Source organism: Paramisgurnus dabryanus, chromosome 15 (genome assembly GCF_030506205.2).
Source record: "Paramisgurnus dabryanus chromosome 15, PD_genome_1.1, whole genome shotgun sequence".
Classification (NCBI taxonomy): domain Eukaryota; kingdom Metazoa; phylum Chordata; class Actinopteri; order Cypriniformes; family Cobitidae; genus Paramisgurnus; species Paramisgurnus dabryanus.
Genome location: NC_133351.1, coordinates 21,405,958 through 21,425,191, shown reverse-complemented (window position 1 = coordinate 21,425,191; position 19,234 = coordinate 21,405,958). Strand labels below are relative to the sequence as shown.

Sequence of the window (19,234 nt, the reverse complement as noted above, 5' to 3'; positions counted from 1 at the left end):
ATTTACTACACTTTGTTAATGTACATTGTACACTATTGTATTAACTATAGTGAATTAATAAAGTGTATACTTTAATATTTACTATAAGGTTAAAATTACCAAAAAATTTACTACAGCTTAGTTTTTTTGTATGACTCAATATACACAACAGAATTACTTTTGCGAAAATGTCAACCAATGTTCAAACCTAAATCCCATAGTTAGGGTTGTTTTCTGTTAAAGTTGGTACTGGTGCTTCTTGTCCAGTAAACGTATCGAATGAATGGGCTTTACAGTTGACTGTAATACAAAAAAAGGTGTTGCCTCTCAACAAAAATTAGCAACATGTATATAATATGTCGTAGAATATATTGCATACCTTTAAACGGGACATCAGAGCAAAACTGACGAACTCATTGGCCTGTAGTGCCGCTTAATCCCACAATGCAGTGCATGGCGCGTCACTGAAGAACGACCATGATGGCGGCGCTCGGTGCACCAGAAGTGATTTCACAGCTGGAAAGCGCTGCCAAAGTTTTAATGGTGAGCAATTCGGCGCTATTTTCACATGTCTAGTAGTCTGCTCTTTGCTGTATTGGTTGGGATTTACTCTAATGAGATCTTGTGGTTCATCTGTTAACCGATAAAGTCTAGATAAACGCGGTGCGTGGCGCAGTGCTAGACTCACTCCATCCCGCAGCAAATAGAACAGCCACCATCACCTTCATCATCTTCTTCATCATCAACATCTAAAATGAGTACACTGGCGACAATGTGTGTGGTTAAAACGATCACTTAAAAGTTCGTCTTGTGCGTTTTAAAGGCCTAGTTTGGTCCAGCAGTTTTGTAAAGGAACGTTGTAAGAGTTGAAGTTTCTCCATCAGCTGCTGTAGTTACACGCGCTGTTGACTCGCGCATGTTGGATCAGGCACATGTTTAGTTGACTAGCTGAGTGCCAGAGACTGACCAGAAACTTTAAGCTTCTTGTTTATCTTTGATCTGGTACTGTATTTTTCTCTTTTAAAGAATTGACCAGCTAATGAGTTTATGGTGAGCTAGCTGAAAGTTGAGAACATTGAGAGATAACATTCAGTGTCGTTATGAATGGACTGTCTCAAAACCAGGTCACCTGTCAGAAATTTGGCGCCTGAATAATCTGAATATTCATAATACGCGTACCGTATAGTCCACTCTGTTGTTGTGTTCATAAACATGCACTTTTGTTAACAGGTTAAAAACATGATAGTGGATACAGTCAGTTAACATAAGGCTTTGAAAGTAAAGACAAGTTAGTGATCTTAGTTTTTCATTGCTTCTTGTAGTGTTGGCTAGTTACATTTCATGTGGTGAATCGGCAATGAAGCTTTTAGTGTTTATGTAGTGTTATTAAAATTAATATTTAGTTGTAGTTTAAACTGACCTTTTAAATGCTGAAGTTTGGTATGTTGGCTGTTGGTCGTGATGTGTATATAACAGTGATGTACAGCATTACACTGTTGCTTATAACAGTTTAATAGTAGCAGTTATGCCATGGGGCTGTTGAATGCTTATTCTGATTGGTTGAGAAATGTTCCACGGGTATGCTTTATTTTTCGATTAACGCACACCTATCCTGTCAAATGTCTTAAAATAACCACCAGATGTCTGTGGTAGCCATGGGATAAGCGGATTAATTGACTCCGGTCCTTTGAATTATTTGAAAAAAATGCACGGCCGCATTGTAATGGCATTGCCACCTTGGGTGTGCAATATTTCTGAATTATTCAATGGCCCGTCTTCAGTTATTTCTTACATAGAGGTACACAGCTGTGAAATGCTTTCAGAAATGAAAGATCATATTTTACTGACTCAACATTATAAAAAAGAGCATTATCAATTGGCAAGGATTATGGTACATATTGGTACGAACAAATGGAGGTGTCATGTCAGTCAGTTTATGGCAATCATATAATTAGTCAGCCTGATATATCTCTCAAATATTTGTCACCTGGTCCAATTGCATATATCAGTGTTATTGCTTTTTTTTAAATAAGTTGCAGTGTTTAACTATTTTGTTAGTTTATTCATTCGTTGCACACATTGTTATTATGTACATCTATTTAGCTGTTTTTAAGTTATAATCAAATTGCAAGTGCAAGTCATTTAAACCTCTTTATATTACACTAAAATGAAAACAAAAAATTAAAACAGTAAATTGAAAGATTTCTGATATACTTAGGCGCAGAGACTGTCTAATTGACTTATTTGAGCATATTAATTTTTGATAGATTTCAATACTCATCCTTAAGTAACTATCAACCTTTGTGGCCGTACTCTTACATCCGAACAGTTGCCTTTACATTTCTTACAAATTCATTAATCAGAACAGCTGGTGTAGTGGGTAGTGCAGTGGTCAGAGACGACATACTTTCGGCGACCCGAGTTTGAATACTGGCTTGGCATATTTCCATTTTATTACTGTCAAACCTTTGCAAAGTCTGCCTTTTATGCCCAAGTCTTATTCCTAATTCCTTTTTTAGCTGCTGTCATGTTCCTTTTGTCAATGGAATTGCATCTGCATGAAAATTAATATAAGGTTCAATAACTTTCTGTCCTCAGTCAGTTTTTTTACATTTATTTAACCGTAATTGACTTGAGTAACAATTTCCCACAACTCTTTTCTTTAAAATTTATGCTCGTAGTTGCTGTACACTTGCAGCCTTTCTTTCAGTTTTAGTAATGAAAAGTATTCGGACCTCTTTTCCACATACTGTTACCATGGTGAATCATAATTTCGGCGCTCCATTGATGATGGCTTTTCATAGTGGTTGTGCGCTTGAGTCAACTAAGGGTCGATTGAACTAACTAATTTCAGCGTTTCTGTAACTGAAAACTCAGAGTTAAAGTTTTAAGTCAAGGTTGGTTGAACCTCCTTACTGAATTGGGCCTCTGGTGTGGTCATGGTTGTTTTCCAGCTAACTCAGCCTATGATTTACTCATCCTCAAGCCATCCATCCTTTTTCATACAAACACATATTCAGATATTTTTTAGGAATGCATAGGAAAAAGAAATTCATGGCCGAATCTTTCCTAATTATTTTACATAACTACTGTAGTTACATTTTCAGAATGTCCTTTCTACTATATTTATTTCATATTATTTAATAAAGAACTTTTTTTTTAACATTTCAGCAGTCATTATAGGGCCTTTTACACCTGGTCAGTTCTCTGATCAGATAGCCATCTGACTTGTTAAAATTGTTTTATTTACATTCGACCACATAAATGGGTGATTCTCACGAAATCCAGATTTAGAAGGTGTCCAGCATCAGTATTTTTAAAAAGCCCTTGAAGCCAATTTATATATAAGATTAAGGTCTGAACTTACTATAACCATTATTTTTAGAGGATTTAAAAAATATTTCCTTTCGAATTATTATTTTTTTTTTAGATTATCATTATCAAAAATTATCATTACCGCAACATGATATTACATTAAATATATGCATTTACAAATGTTTCGGTAATGAGAACTAAAAAGTTGTCTAGGTACTATGACAAACAAAATTTCAACTTTTATCTGAAGAGAAAAAGTAAGAACTGCTTACCTGGTAGCCATCTTGAGTGTCACAATTATGTCCCTTCCATCAATTTTTTTTTTTTTTTTTTGAAAATGTTAGTTCCTTAAGGGCTTAAACAATGATTGAAAATTGTTGTGGAGGATGAGAAAATTTCATATTCCTTATTATTGTCTCTACATTTACCAATGATCACCAAATACCACATGTTTCTTTACTGTAAAAATGTTTATAGTATAACATGCGCTGAAGCGTTTTATTTTTTGGATTTTTTTATTATAAATATTTCCATGTCACAGAACCCAAATCCAGTCATGGACACGTTGCAGTAATGAAAATTTTCCCCTTAAATGTGGAAAAAACAACAAAATGGGTTTGTGTGATGTCATTTGAAATCATGTCCAAAATAGTACATGAAGAGATGTTTGTAACTGTATGCTGCTTATTTTGATAGCATTTACTTTTTTTATCAAAATGTTCCATGAAACCTCATAAGTCTAATTTCGCGAGAATCACCCAAATGAGTCTTGGCTAAATGGATATTAATCCGATCTTCTATTCCCGCACAAAATGCAAATAACCTTTTCATTACTATGCCTTAAGAAACTTGCAATGATGCTTTTATCCAGCACTGTATGTTGAGCAGCAGATACGCACCTGCAAGAGCACAGGGAGAGAGGGAGACGGTGGCAACTTTGACAGGAGCTTGACAGAGGATAAAGCGCTCAACATAGCTCTCACTCTGCCCTGGTTGCTATTTGATCGCGTTATCAAAGACCTCATTGTTTGGTCAAATTTATTCAGTCTTTTCATTTGTCCGGCCAAACACAGAAAATACGTTTTTTTGCTATTTTCAGCCAAATAATTTTGGTTGCCGAACAATCTGTGCAGTTTTGACAATGTCCTAGCTCTTCCAATTTTTATAATGGATGAATATAGGGTCCAGTTCCTTCAAGCCCAAAGAATATGCATCCATCCTTCCCAAGTAATCCACACGGCTCCAGAGGATAAATAAAATGCCTTTTGTGGGTAATTGATGCGATGTTGTAAGAGAAATATCCATATTTAAATATTCATATTCACTTCGTAAATCTCTAAGGATGGACATACATAACTCTTATGGCTTGAGGTTGTGTATATTTTCATTTTTGGCCAAACTGTCCATTTAAAAGGTCAGAATGTATTTCACTAGTTAGATTTCATGCACTGAATTGTTGCTGTTCACCCATTATCACAGATATTACAGCATACATGTTTAATGGAGACAAAACAAAACATGCTGAGAGATGGAAAAGTAACATTAGGGCTGCATAATTTTGGAAAAAACTGGCATTGCGAAAATCTTTTATTTTGTGCGTGCTTGTGTGTGTGTTTTATATTGCCATATGACCGTGGAAAAATAAAATATTGTTTCAACTCCTTGCATTTCAACAATGCCCAGCAACAAACTCTGTAAAAGCAAAAAAACTGTGGTACCAAAAACCTGTCAATTGGTCTTAACCATGTCATATCACAGGTTTAATGATAGTTTATAAAATTAATGTTTACATTAGGGCTGTGCAAAAATATTGTTACAGCTAACTATTGTGATACATTTTTCCATGATTGTATATATATATATATATATGTATATGTATATGTATATGTATATGTGTATGTGTATGTGTATATATGTGTGTGTTTCAATCTCTAGTATTGATATATATAAAAAAAAAAATGAATCCCTCTGTGTGCGTCAAACATAAACAACCTCCTCTGCCGCTGCTGTAGTTGTCGCTGTCCAGTTGTCTGTAATATACAGCCATTTGGCCAATGTCTCAGAAGTTAGCGGAAGTGAGAAAATGTCAGAAAATTTAAAAACACCTGCAGCTTTTAAGCCGACTTGTGGAAGCACTATGGCTTAAAATAATCTGCTCTATTTGTTTTACATTTTGCTAAAAAAAGGTATTACAATTTATCGCAGCATGCAGCGTATTGTATCGCACTGCGACTTAGTGCATCATGGCGCTTGTATCGTGCTATGTACCGTATCATGAGGCCCTTGCCAATACCCAGCCCTAGTTTACATATGGTAAAATGATCTATGTATACCTTACTACATTGCTCGTTCTGCAATGTGAATATATATATATATATATATATATATATATAGGGCTTTAGGGCTGTGAACACACATAAGCCTGTAAATGTAATGAACCCTGGATTGACCCCTTTAAACAAAAATCTTTGATACCTCTGAAACTGAGTATCTAAAACCCTACATCAAGTCAATTTTATCTGGAAAAAAAACCACGCACACACATCCTGTGTCTGGGCTAGTCAGTCGAAACATTGCCAGATATGTGGTTGAATGGTTTATTTATCATCGACGTGTGTCATGTCTGTTAAAATTCAACATCATGCTAATAATCATAATGGAATAAGTAGATAAGATCTTTATAGGCTATTCATTTCTTATTTACTTTATTTGGAAAATGTTAACACTTTTAGGTGATCTACGAATAATTTACTAAAAGTTATCTCTGCATTTTAAGCTATAATGGAAGAAAGTAGTACAGTTTTTAGACAAAAGCAATACAAATCACTTTTTAAAATCTATCATTAATAAACCACGGTTAGCTAATTCTCATTAATAAATCAGTCTGACACTGTCAAGCAAATTATTGGATGCCATCTTGTCCCCCCTATAGAATATAGACTAACAGTCTTCGACCCAGTAGGTGAGGTGTTATGTCTGTTATTAAAAAGTGACTTAGGGGTGTTTTGTGTTCCTCCTGGTATTGTGGTTTTGCTTTCTGTGCTCTTATTTTGCAGAAGGATGATCCATTTATGCAAAAAAGTAGCATGTTTCTGTGGTTACAGATTGTATTTGTTTGTGTGCCTATTGATGTGTCAGGAGAAGACAAGGAGTGAAGTGACTAATACCCTTTTTTCTGTAGTCTGCTGTGAGTTAGTTGATCGCTATGCTTCAATTAGGAATGTAATGTGATTCATTTTATGATCAGAGTTTGTGATACATCCGCAGGGCATGGGGTGGTTGTGTTGTTTCATAGTACTCAGCTGTAGGTTGTGACATGATTTTTTTGGAGTGCATTGGATAGGTACTGTGTTGTTGGTCTAGTAGTGGAACAAATATGATTTTCATTACATTTTAACTATTACCTATTGATAGAATCTGTAAAGCACGGTTAAAGACATACATTTTTCCTTGTTTAATTTACTTGTCCTAGTGTACATGTGTGATTTGATGTTGATGTATTTAAAAACTTAAATGTTTTATGCATATGTTCACAGGCGCCGCCGTCCATGGTCAGCACAGAGCAGAGACAGCACGCAGAGCACATATTCCTCTCATTCAGGAAGTCAAAATCCCCCTTCGCCGTCTGTAAGCACATCCTCGGTAAGCCTCGCCATCAAGGCATATCATCACCATATCTTCTGATTTGTCATTGAGTTTCAGACTTCTGTGAAAGTCTCGAACAAAAAAGGGAAATGTGTCACATAACTTACTTCTGCATTTAAAAACAAGGTGGATTGAGTTCATTTTGTCCCTACGTTGTCTCAGACGATGATGTGTTTGAGCTAGGGCTGGGCAATATGGCCAGAAAAATTCTCATGAAAATGTATTGCATGTCAGTCGATATCAACTAATTATAATGATAAATGACAAATCTTTAATTTCTGTCAAATTCAAAGGTAGATTTTTGCTCCTGTATGAAAGTTGTAAAAACCAGACAGTTAATTATGGTTTTAAACTACTTTTTATTTAGAAAGTGAGAAATTCAAATACTAAAATCTTGTTTTACTTTTCAGGCATCTGTATTAAATGTAAATTTATTTGTTATTAAATGAACATTTGTCACAACATTACATTTAAAATGTTACACAAAGGGTATATGTTTCCACGCATTTGGATTCCGTGATTACGTCAGCATTATACGCATGGCGGAAATCATAGGGCCCTATTAATAAATGAATAACTTGCCTCATCTTACTCCACTCTTTCGAATATTCGTTCCGTGGGTTAACATTCGATTTTCAGTTTTGAGATTCGAATATATATATATATATATATATATATATATATATATATATATATATATATATATATATATATATATATATATATATATATATATTTTTTTTTTTACAGCGTTAATGCAGAGCTTTTGCCAAGCAGGAACGCCACCAGTTGAAGAGATCGCCTATTAGCGTACTTCCTGCTTTGGCATTGACGCTAATAGTGTGTAAATAACGTTCAGTTTCTTGCAAAAACTGATTGATTTGCTTCACAAGACGTCAATATGTCACACGGAGTTATGGGGGATGACATTTGTATTGGATATATATGCTTTAGCTCTTAAAGTGTGCGGATCGGTTGACTTGCATGACGGAGCACTGGGGTTTCTGCAAAATATCTTCTTTTTTGTTCTACTGATGAAAAAACATATTGGATGGTGTAAGTGTTATAAATAAACTTGATTTTGAAAGTATGCTACCGTTTTATTACAGTTTGTTGAACTTCGTTCATTTATTTTCGTTGTTTTATTTAAATAGCCTACCCTTTACGTTGTCAGCAATTACTGTGCTGTTAATTTCTGATACGGGAGTTTTTGTTTGTTAGAAAAATGTTAGGCTACCTTAACTAAAGTATTGCTCTTGTGTTTTGTTTTACTAATGCTGTTCTCGCAGGACGCGTGACAGGCACGCTGCTTCCGGCTTGTGCTGTTCTGTAGTATTTTTTTAAGTTTGTTAATTCTAAACATGTCACATGTCCATATTGCATGAAAAAAAATGCACTACACTCCCTTGGGTCCGCAGCAACACATTCGCCACATAATAAAACTGTAGACAGACAGACACGCACGCACACACAGAGATTCCTGCCTTTATTAAAAAGAAAAATATGTTCAGCCCCTCCTTCCGAAGCTTTGAATATTCGATTTGATTTCTACTAGAGCTTTCGAAGCTCAAAAAATGGTATTCGGAACAGCCCTAGTATTTTCACTATGCGATTTCAAAAGGGAGGGTTGAGCTGTGGACTGAACTGTTGGTTGCAATTCAAAATCTGAACACTCGATGCCGCTAAAAATCTACACACTGGACCTTTAAGACAACTGAGCTGTATGTGTTTTAAAAAACCCTGTGTCGCGGAAGTGAACCACTGTTAATAACGTATTATATGGAATGTCCCACCAAAACAGACGTGTGTGTTTGTGTGCGTGCACTTACATTGACAACAAAATGCATGGAATGCTTGCTTGACTTTTGTTCTTATTTTTTAAACCTTTGGTTTTGTTTTCAAAGAAATAATACAGAAACGCACTTGCGTCTGTCTGCCCCAAACATACTAAAGTCGTTTTGATGACAACGGTCTGTCCGCCGATGTAAATTTTTGTTGAGGCATTCAGAAATCATCTCTCTGCTTGGAGTTCGTCAATCACGTTTGTCGTCTTCTCATGAGAACGCGCCGGCTGCAGCTTGATGATGCAAGCGTACCGCAGTTCGGATGCAAAAATAATATGTGAACACAGTCCATGGGGGACATGGGGAGGGGGGAGCAATCGAACTCGGGTTCGGACCAGGCAATCGCACCAAATGTGAAACCGTCCTTAAAGTAAAAGAGAAATCTGATACTTTTCATGCAAAAGCAGAGCTGCCGATTTCTAAAGAGTTTTAGAGAGATTTATTCATTATAATACATTTAAATAGGGCTGGGTATCGATTCAGATGTTCCAGATCGATTCGATTTCGATTTACAAGCTATCAAATCGATTCCGATTCTCGATTAAATTTTCGATTCTGGTTCTCAGGTAGGTCTTTATACTCGATTCTCGATTCAACTCAATGAATATAGATTTAATACACATACTATATTAATAAAAAAGAACAGTGAACAGCAGTTTACAAGTGGGTAATTAATAAAAAGAAATAAAAAGCCACAACACGTTTTGCTTGCAAAATCTAAAATGCTTCCATTCCTCTGTTTAATGTTTGCGGAAATAAATATGAAAAAAAAATCGATTCTGCTCTTTGAGAATCGATTTTTAATCGACCACGTTTTAAAAATCGATTAATCGAAAAATCGATTTTTTTGCCCAGCCCTACATTTAAAGCTACAGAAATGATATACTGTATTGGACATTGCAATTGGTCTTGGTTAGTTTTACTTGGTTATAGTCTGTTTAAGCTATTTAGGATTTACTTTTATTTTAAACCAAGTACCGTTGCTGCACATTTACAGTAAATATTCACCTTAAATGGAACGAAAAGAGGGTGAATAAATACTGGCATAATTCTTAGTTTTGGGGGATCCACTCCTGTAAAATTATAGTTACACTGTAATAATATTGTTATTTCTTTCTTTTCCACAGAGACTAGTAAAGTGGACTATGTGTTATTCCAGGCAGCCACGGCCATCATGGAGGCTGTGGTTCGAGAATGGATTCTCCTGGAGAAGAACAGCATTGAGTCCCTCAGAACATTCCTCCTCACCTATGTCTTACAGAGACCCAAGTAAGTGTTTATGTAAACATGCAAGTGTGTCAAATCACAATTTCATGTCCGTATAACTACATTATTTCTGAATGTCATCCTTTGTTTATCTTTAGCGAGCAAAGTGCATCTTATTTGTGGTCTTTGAATTGTTGTAATCTTCTCACGTTCCTCTCAGTCTGCAGAAGTATGTTAGAGAGCAGATCCTGTTGGCAGTGGCAGTGATAGTAAAGAGAGGCTCTCTTGACAAATCCATCAACTGTAAAAGCATCTTCCATGAGGTCAGCCAACTCATCAGCAGCGGGAATCCTACAGTGGTAAGACCTTAATATCACAACCTCTGGCGGTAAAATGCTACACTTCTAGACTTCTCTGTAAAGAATTGTGGATTTCTTTCAGTCCGTAACATTAATAACTAGGAGAGTACCAATACTGCAACATAACAGAAAAGGGGAAAGTACCCACTTTGTCCTGAAGAGGTCGCTCCAATAACATGGTAGAGTTTCCAACATTGACTAAGTTTACATGTACACCAATAATGGGATTATTTCCAATAATTTATTAGTTTATTAATTTGATTGGAGCTAACCTCTTCACTCCTGTTTTTATTTTCTGATTATTCACACATAGCCCAATGCAGAGCAAATGATGAACTCACATTTTCTGTCCACTGTTTTACTTTACTTACGTTAATGACAAACACGTTCTTATGGAAATATTTTGTTATTCTGTGCCGTGCTGAAGACTGAAATATTATGACAGTGCCTGTAACGATTGTATATGCTGCTGTGGCGTTATTTGAGCTGTTTTTAGATGAAGGCAGACTGCTGACTGCGAGTAATGTTGACAGAGTTCATAGAAAACTTCCTAATGTCAAGTTTAAAACAAATTCTCTCGTAAGGTGCATGACTAAAACACTTGCGCACTTCAGTTAGTGCAGTATAGATGCAATTAAAGCATTAACATGGACACATACTGCCATTTTAAAACTGCTAATGAGCTTAATCACATTATTTTTATTGAAGTATTGTGTTTATAAGGTAAAGTATAATCGCAATATTGCCAAAATCGCATTATAATCACATTATGAGGGTGCATGTAAACGTGGTCATTGTTTGTTCTGTTTCGAATAATTTCTGGAAAACGAGAGTTGGACACTATTTATAATATTACAGCTGATGTCTTTGTAATTAATAAGGAAAAGTTATATGTAAAGGATGTCAGATTATAAGGGGGAAATTTACTGAATTTAAGATATTTTTCATTAGCCCAGCATTTTGGCATAGCATAAGTCAATACATTTTCAGATTTATATATTCCCTGATATGATAAACATACCGTATCTCTCTCTGTTTTAATAATTGTATCGTAAAACAGTAATACGACCATCAAGTTATGTTTGCTTTAAAAATAATCCTGTTGATCTATTGATTAATTTTCATTCTGGCAAATGAAGTTTGGTCCTACTATGCACCATAAAATTGCATGAATTAAATGCAGATGTCTATAAGTGGCTTGTAAACATAATTAATTTAATATTTATTGATTACCTAATATGTTGTGTGCATGATAAAATTGACCCTGTACCACAAAACCAATCATAAGGGTCTATTTTTTGAAGATGGGATTTATCTGAAAGGTGAATAAATAAGCTTTCCATTTATGTATGATAATATTTGGCCGAGATGCAACTATTTGAAAATGTGGAATCTCAGGGTGCAAAAAAATCTAAATATTGAGATAATCCCCTTTAAAGTTGTTCAAGTCTTTAGCAACACATTACTGATGATAAATAAATTTTTTATATATTAATGGTGGGCCTTTACAAAGTATCTTCATGGAACCATAATCTTAACTTAATATCCTAATACATGCTTTTGCATGAATAAAGTTATTTATATTTTAACCCATACAAGGTAGTTTGTAAAAAAATATTTAATCTTTTTTTTTTTAACTACACATTAAGACATTTATTTAATTTTTATTCAACAAAAAAATAAATGCTTGTGTCTTGATGGAGAATTACGAAGGAGAATAAGGGCCAAGCTAAAATAAAAAATAAAACCATCTCTAGATTAAAGTCATTAAAATATGAGAATAAAGTCATTATTTAACGAGAAAAAAGTCAGAATAAATATAATTTTGAGAATAAAGCTGTTATTTAACTAGAATAAAGTGGCAGATATGCAGCGCAGATACCAAATTACATACCTGTCTTATTAATAAAACAATATGAAGGAGATCCGCTCAGAAAGGCAATTTCAAGGAATCTTCCTCATATAAAAGTGATATGGGGGGAGATAATGTAAACAAACAAAATTCGGTGCACACCTTAATAAAACAGGGATGCAATGAACAGAATATCGTAATGAATAAATGGTTTTTATGTGGTAAAAGTATAGTAACCATTGTTTTTTGGTGTATTGATTACTATCAGCAAAACCATGTTTTTACTACACTAACCATGGTTTAACTATGGTTTTTGAAAACCATGATTGTCAAAACCATGGTTATTTTGTGGTTACCATGGTTTTGCTACAGTTATTATGTTTTTTTTGTTTTCATGGTTAATTTTCGTAAGGAAAGTTACGCACATGAAGGCGCACCTACTGTAAATGAAAGTGCACAGGTGATGGGGGATAATGATCGTATAGCCGAGGGAGGAATGGAAAGACTCGTTCTGTGAACAATTGAGATAAATGCAATGAGTAGGCTACGTTTCATTTTGGCTTGTTCTCATGAAAGCAAAGTGCAGACCCCTTATAACCCTAAAAGACAACATTGAATACACCGTAATATTCAGCAAACATTTTATTCATAAAACATTCTGTGTACAGGCAAGCAGAAGATATATTACTATATTGCCTTTAGAATGATGATGTGTGTGAAATAAACAAAATAAACAAAAAAAAAAAAGATCCCAGAATAAGAACACAAACTGCTAAAGTGCACGTTTGTTTCCTTTAATGAAAACTAGCACATTCTGGGCTTTTCTGCTTGACCGTACATGCTTTAATAATATATTATAGTGTTTAGTGAATTTAGTGTATTTATATCACTGTCTTAATGCAGTAAACAACGTAAAGAATAGGCCTAAACTGAATTGACTTAATTCTCGAAATTTTACGACTTTATTCTCATTAAATAACGAATTTATTCTCGAAATTATATTTATTCTGACTTTTTTCTTGTTAAATAATGACTTTATTCTCGCATTTTAATGACTTTAATTTCGAGATGGTTTTATTTTTTTATTTTAGCTTGGCCCTAATCCTCCTTCGTAGAGAATAATATTTTATGTATGTATATATTTATACAGTATATCACATTTTACAATCCCCAACCTCACCAACAAAGCCCTCATGCTGTCCAGTATTTCAGAAAGGGCTTATAAAAAAATAAGAGCGTACATGTTTACATATCAGAGAATAATCTTAATCACTGTGTGTTTATGTGTCTGACCTGCTAGCAAACACTGGCTTGCTCCATCTTGACGGCTCTATTGAGTGAATTTTCCAGCTCCAACAAGACCAGCAACATTGGTCTCAGTATGGAGTTTCACGGAAGCTGCAAGCGCATATTTCAGGTTTGTCCTTAAATCCCTGTCATTCTCAGCAAGTCCTTCATCAACCGACTGTTTAAAGGGTTTTGATGTGTATGTGCGTGTGTATGTTTCAGGAAGAGGATCTCAGGCAAATCTTCATGCTCACCATGGAAGTCCTGCAGGAGTTCAGTCGAAGGGAGAACCTCAATGCTCAGATGTCCTCTGTGTTCCAGCGTTACCTTGCGCTGGCCAATCAAGTGCTTAGCTGGAACTTTCTCCCGCCCAATCATATCTTTTTACGCAAAGTTGGTCATCAATTTATATCTGTGCATTTTATGTGTGTATCCATAATTTTTTGAAAAATCTTTTAAATAAGACTTAAGATTCAAAGTGGAAGGAACAGAGAGAGAGAGAGACATCATACCAAAGGTTTTCTGAATAGCCCCAGTGTTTTAGAAGCACAAAGTTAACTTTTTAGCTAATCTAATAGATGTAATCACTAACAACATCATAAACTCAAACACAAACCACAAAAGTGGTAAAAGTGGAAAAACGTACATCATCAAACGAGAGATTGTTTGTGCCACTAGAATATATTTATCCGCGTTTCATAGTTGCACTTTTGCCTTTGCACGTATAATCTCCTACTATTAGCGTCTGTTAGTGTTAGTCCTTAATCACGAGCTGTGACGCTGTGATTGATGGCACGCACGCGTCCCTGTGTGTTTTAGCTCTCTGAGGTGTTAATCCCTCTCAGGCTGACTTTGTGTCTCTCCGTCTCTTTAAAGAGATCTCTACTGGCGTCTGTGCCAACCGGGGTCACATATCACTTACAAAGGAGGCTTCTGCCAAGCCCTTATCGTACTTAATAAGTGTGCCTTTAAACACACAGCTCATTGAGCACTAGTCTGGAATGTCGGCCGGCCATTTGTGCACTGATGTGTTTGCAAGTCATATAAATTGCCCACCGGGTCCAGGAGGAGGAGATTGTTCTTCTTAGATACAGAGAGCATGTTTGTTAAGGATACCGAGAGAACAAAGTGTGTGAGTTTATTCATGTGTGTGTAGTTAGCTGTGTTTAAACCCTGTAAAATTTGGCTGTTGCCGGTTTTGTTCTACTAGGACGGCATCAATGCATGTCTAAATGCACTGCGTAATATCTTGTCTACTAACCCACCTGTATCTGTTCAGTTTTTGAGGACGGCATAGATATTTCCTTTGCAGCATGAGATATCCCACAATTCCAGCAAAACGTGACGGTGTGATTGGTGGAAATAATTATAATTCTGCATAGATTTGCTTATAGGAGTAATTGTAATTACATCTAAGAAATTATTGTAGTCTTTGCACTGTTCACAGTATGTGCGCTGCCACGACATCAGGACAACAGATGCCAAGGATTGTTGTGTAATTTATAGTGCAACAATTTTCATAGTCTGACAAATTTTAGCAGCTGACAGCATATTTTACTTTCAAATTATTCATTTGAAATGTGCTTTCATCTAATATGTTCATTTTCTTGGAATCCATCCCATGACCTTGGTGTTGCCAGCCCCATGCATTATCATTCGAGCTGCTATAAATCTCAGTCAAATATGTCTTGGACATAAGATATGACAATAACTTAAAAGCCAGTTTGAAATCAGTTTACTTAAAAGGTATCTTCAAAAGGCACCAGATCGAGCAACAGGGCAGCTGCTGAAAGTTTCGGGGGCGCAGTCTTTGTGCGTATCCCTGACAGCCGCTCAGACTAGGCTTTTGCTCAAAGTGCCGCCATCTCTCAGTAGCCCCGGTATGCGTGTCATCTACCCGTGACACACTCCCACTTGTCATGTGTACATGTCTTCTGCGTTATTCCTAAACATGCAATTCCCCCCCGGTGTTTTCAAGACGGCATGTCTACCCATGGCTCTGATGACCTCAGGGCGGGTCAAGTGCTCAAAACAGCAGCAGGAGATGACAGTGTGCCACCCTTTATCTCCAGTGCTCAGGAGGGGAGCCTGCTGTATGTGGGCCAATGAGAGGGAGGGGGCATTCCTGGGGCTGTCAGGGAATCTTAAGAGGCTGGATGTGACACTCAAGGTTCCTAATAGCTTTGGAACTCATTTCTGCTGTCTGGCACCGGTCGGCTCTCAGCACTCACATAATCGTTATGTTCACTGGATGCTCCCTGAATCACTCTGCAGTCCTGAACTAAAGATACAGTATCAGCTTTAGCTCTCATTTAGCTTCCACTTAACAATGCCTCATGCAGGCCATGTGATGTGCAGGCTTGTGGCTAAAGAGATTCATCACTTTTGTATTTCAAAATACATCCGAGAAGTTCAGATGAGTGCGTCTGACATGTTTTCTTGTAAATGAGCATTTTTGTATCATGCTCTTATGTTTAGGTTTATTATTATTATTATTATTATTATTTAGGTTATTAGTGAGTAATTGAAATGCCTTATTTTCATAAATGTCACTGGTATTCCTAACAAATCTGACTGACTTTTGCTGCAAAACCCTCTTAAGTGACTTTTTTTTTGCAAAAATCTCAACTTTCTGCAAAAAAGGTATTTCTGAATAAAGGTAGACAGCCCAAAAATGTACTATATGTATTCGGTTACCTACCTTGCCAATCGACAATTGAAATCCGATGTACGTACACCGCCATTCATTCAATTTTTCCGTGCACTAAGTGACTTGGAAAAAAATCATTGTGCCGTTTAACAGATTCTGCCAACAAACATATTTTTCTGAATGGGCTGAGGCCAGGATTAAGCAAGTTTAAAGTGAAAGTATTTAATAATAATATAATACGTGCCAAGAGCATTCGCTTAATATCATTATTTAATTTTTGACAGAGGTGTCATTTAGCGGCTTTTGCATCTGAGCTCCTCAAATTTATAATATAATATTTTTTGGGAAAAGATCACAGGATATTATTTACAGTAAGAGAAGGGGAAATCGGACAGATCTCGAACTTAGGTCGCATAAGTTAGTCACCATGGTGCCAACTAAGCTAGTGTCGCTGACTGCATTTTCCTAATATTAACATTGCTTTTAGGTGCATTGATCAAGTGCACAGTGCTAAATAAAATATGTTCGAATGAGCATTGCTTCAGCAGCACAAAGGCAATGGGTTCAAACCCAACGAACACACATACTGATAAAAGGTACCTCTTAAAGGCATACTCCAGCCAAATATCAGAATTACCCCTTAATAATAACTAGCTTCCGGTAACGGCAAAATCTTGGACTTGTGCGATTCACGAGAGTTCCTGCGCAAACTCTCTTGTGAATCGCGTGGCGTTGTTACCAGAAGCTAGTTATTATAGTTTATTTAGTTTGAAATATGGAGATTTTACTTACAAAATTGCATCAAGTACCCACAGAAGACATTTATTAAAGGGATATTTCGGCCAAAAATGATATAAAACCCATGATTTACTCACCCCCAAGCTGTCCGAGTTGCATGTGTCCATCGTTTTTCAGACAAACACATTTTCGGATATTTTAGAAAATGTTTTAGATCTTTCAGTTGATTAAATGTGAAGTTACGGGGTCCACGATCTTCAAGTCCAAAAAAAGTGTGTCCATCCTTCACAAAATAAATCCAAACGGCTCCAGGATGATAAACAAAGGTCTTCTAAAATCCGCGCGGTGTTGTTGTAGATATATCCATATTTAAAACTTTATAAACTAAAATAACTTCTTTCCGGTAGCGCCATCTTAGTCGCGTCCGCATTCAGGATGAGAGGTTACGCAGCCTACGGAGGCTACTCTGCTGCTGCTCTGTGCCCCGCCCTCCGAATTTGTCATACGTCACTAAGAAAAGTGCGTACACTACGCTAATACTCTCTCCTGAATACAGAGGAGTCTAAGATGGCGGCTATTTCTAAAAAACGATGGACATATGCAACTCGGACAGCTTGGGGGTGAGTAAATCATGGGTTTAATATCATTTTTGGCCGAACTATCCCTTTAACCCCTTGGAGCCGTGTGAATTACTTCTGTGAAGGATGAATGAACTTTTTTGGGTTTTAAAGTCAGAAGTTGATCCCTGATCTCTGTTTTCTACCATTATAAAGCTTCAAAGAGCAAGGACATTTACTTTATACTAAATAACTATAATGTGTTTGTCTGAAAGATTATGGACATGTGTATCTCGGATTGCTTGAGGGTGAGTAAATCATGGGGTAATTTTGATATTTGTCTGGAGTATCCCTTTAAATCACTTGATGTGATAAAAATGTCTGCTACCTGCATAAATGTGAATAGGCTTTATGCCCAGCTGCACTACTTCCTGAACTTCAGCCAGCTCCTTGTTTCCTGTCTGCCATTATTGGACAAACTGATTAATCCAGGTGTGCCTGACCTCAGTAGTCACAAACAAACTGATTAATCCAGGTGTGCCTGACTTCAGTAGTCACAACCATAGATATGTATATAAAGGCTAGATGGCTCGTCCGCGCTGATGGCCAATTGAGTGGAACGTCCGCATTTTGGCGGCCATCTTAGGACAGGGCGCTCGCTCACTCGTAGCATTGAGTTTTAATGATGCAGGTACTTTTAAATGACCATAACTTGCTTAATTTTTTACCGATTTTCAAACGGATTGGTTTGTTATAAACGTCAAAGATGTACCTATGACACTGAATACGTATACTAAAAATAAATAAAAAATTCATGAAACATGTTAAAGCATCCAGAATTATAGCCACGTTAATAACGTTTGTAAAAAACCAAACTGTTTGTAAATCCGTCAAGAATTCAGCAAGTTACGAGCATTTTAGTTGGCGTATGTCACTCACCTTCCGTTCACAGCAGCAGGGAGCAGCACTATGGCAGCACTGACCTAAGATGGCCGCCAAGTGACGACACAGCTGACTCCGCCTTGAGCCATCTAGCCTTTATATACATATCTATGGTCACAACAACAATATTCATGCACACCTGGATTAATCAGTTTGTCCAATAATGGCAGACAGGAAACAAGGAGCTGGCTCAAGTTCAGGAAGTAGTGCAGCTGGGCATAAAGTCTATTGCAGCTGTAAACTGTCCAAGATGTTTTGTGATTAAATCAGAAGTAGTCAAATATGCCCACAAAGCATTTGTAGTGTAATGCGTCCTGTATAAGAGCAAAGTGCCACCCACCCACCTGTCAGTAAGCCAGAGTTGATGCCATGCTGGAACTGCGAGTGATTTGAGATGTGTGCTAATGGTAATATTTATTACTTATGTGGAATATATTTTTAACAGTTACTGAAGTACTACATATGTGAGGTTGCTGCCTTTGTAGTGCATTTCTAATCAGTTATTTGAAATATTTAGGATGCTGTCTTTGAAGATGGCTTGTGTATGTTGTGTCAGAATAGGCCTGTAGAATCAGGTATGTTGAAGTTGTCATGCGTTGTGTGTTTTCAGCAGCTGGGACGAGGGCTGGTGGAAACGAGTCATGTGCGTTTGTGAGTAAGCCCGGATCGGGTTTCAGTAGGTCATATCTTTACTCACCCACCCTGTTTTTCATACACTCGCACACTTTTCCAGCACTGGCTCCAAGGGACATTAAGTGACCGGCTGGCCCTTCAGCTCTCAATGGCGTCCATTTACCAGTCATTTTTTGCCTGCGTAAATTCGATACTAAAATTGACGTGACGTGTCATGGCAACACAAA

At 36.6% G+C, this 19,234-nt stretch overlaps 1 protein-coding gene across 1 annotated transcript in view; it reads left to right on the top strand.

Moving 5' to 3' along the window:
• Positions 1 to 434: 434 nt before the first annotated feature.
• Positions 435 to 19,234, top strand: part of xpo4 (exportin 4) — a 43,627-nt gene continuing 24,827 nt past the window's right edge. The window contains exons 1-6 of the mRNA XM_065248968.2: positions 435 to 522; positions 6,831 to 6,936; positions 9,911 to 10,052; positions 10,210 to 10,348; positions 13,501 to 13,617; positions 13,710 to 13,863. Of these exons, the coding sequence (XP_065105040.1) occupies positions 457 to 522; positions 6,831 to 6,936; positions 9,911 to 10,052; positions 10,210 to 10,348; positions 13,501 to 13,617; positions 13,710 to 13,863 (724 nt within the window). The 5' untranslated portion in view covers positions 435 to 456. The remainder of the gene's footprint in view (positions 523 to 6,830; positions 6,937 to 9,910; positions 10,053 to 10,209; positions 10,349 to 13,500; positions 13,618 to 13,709; positions 13,864 to 19,234) is intronic.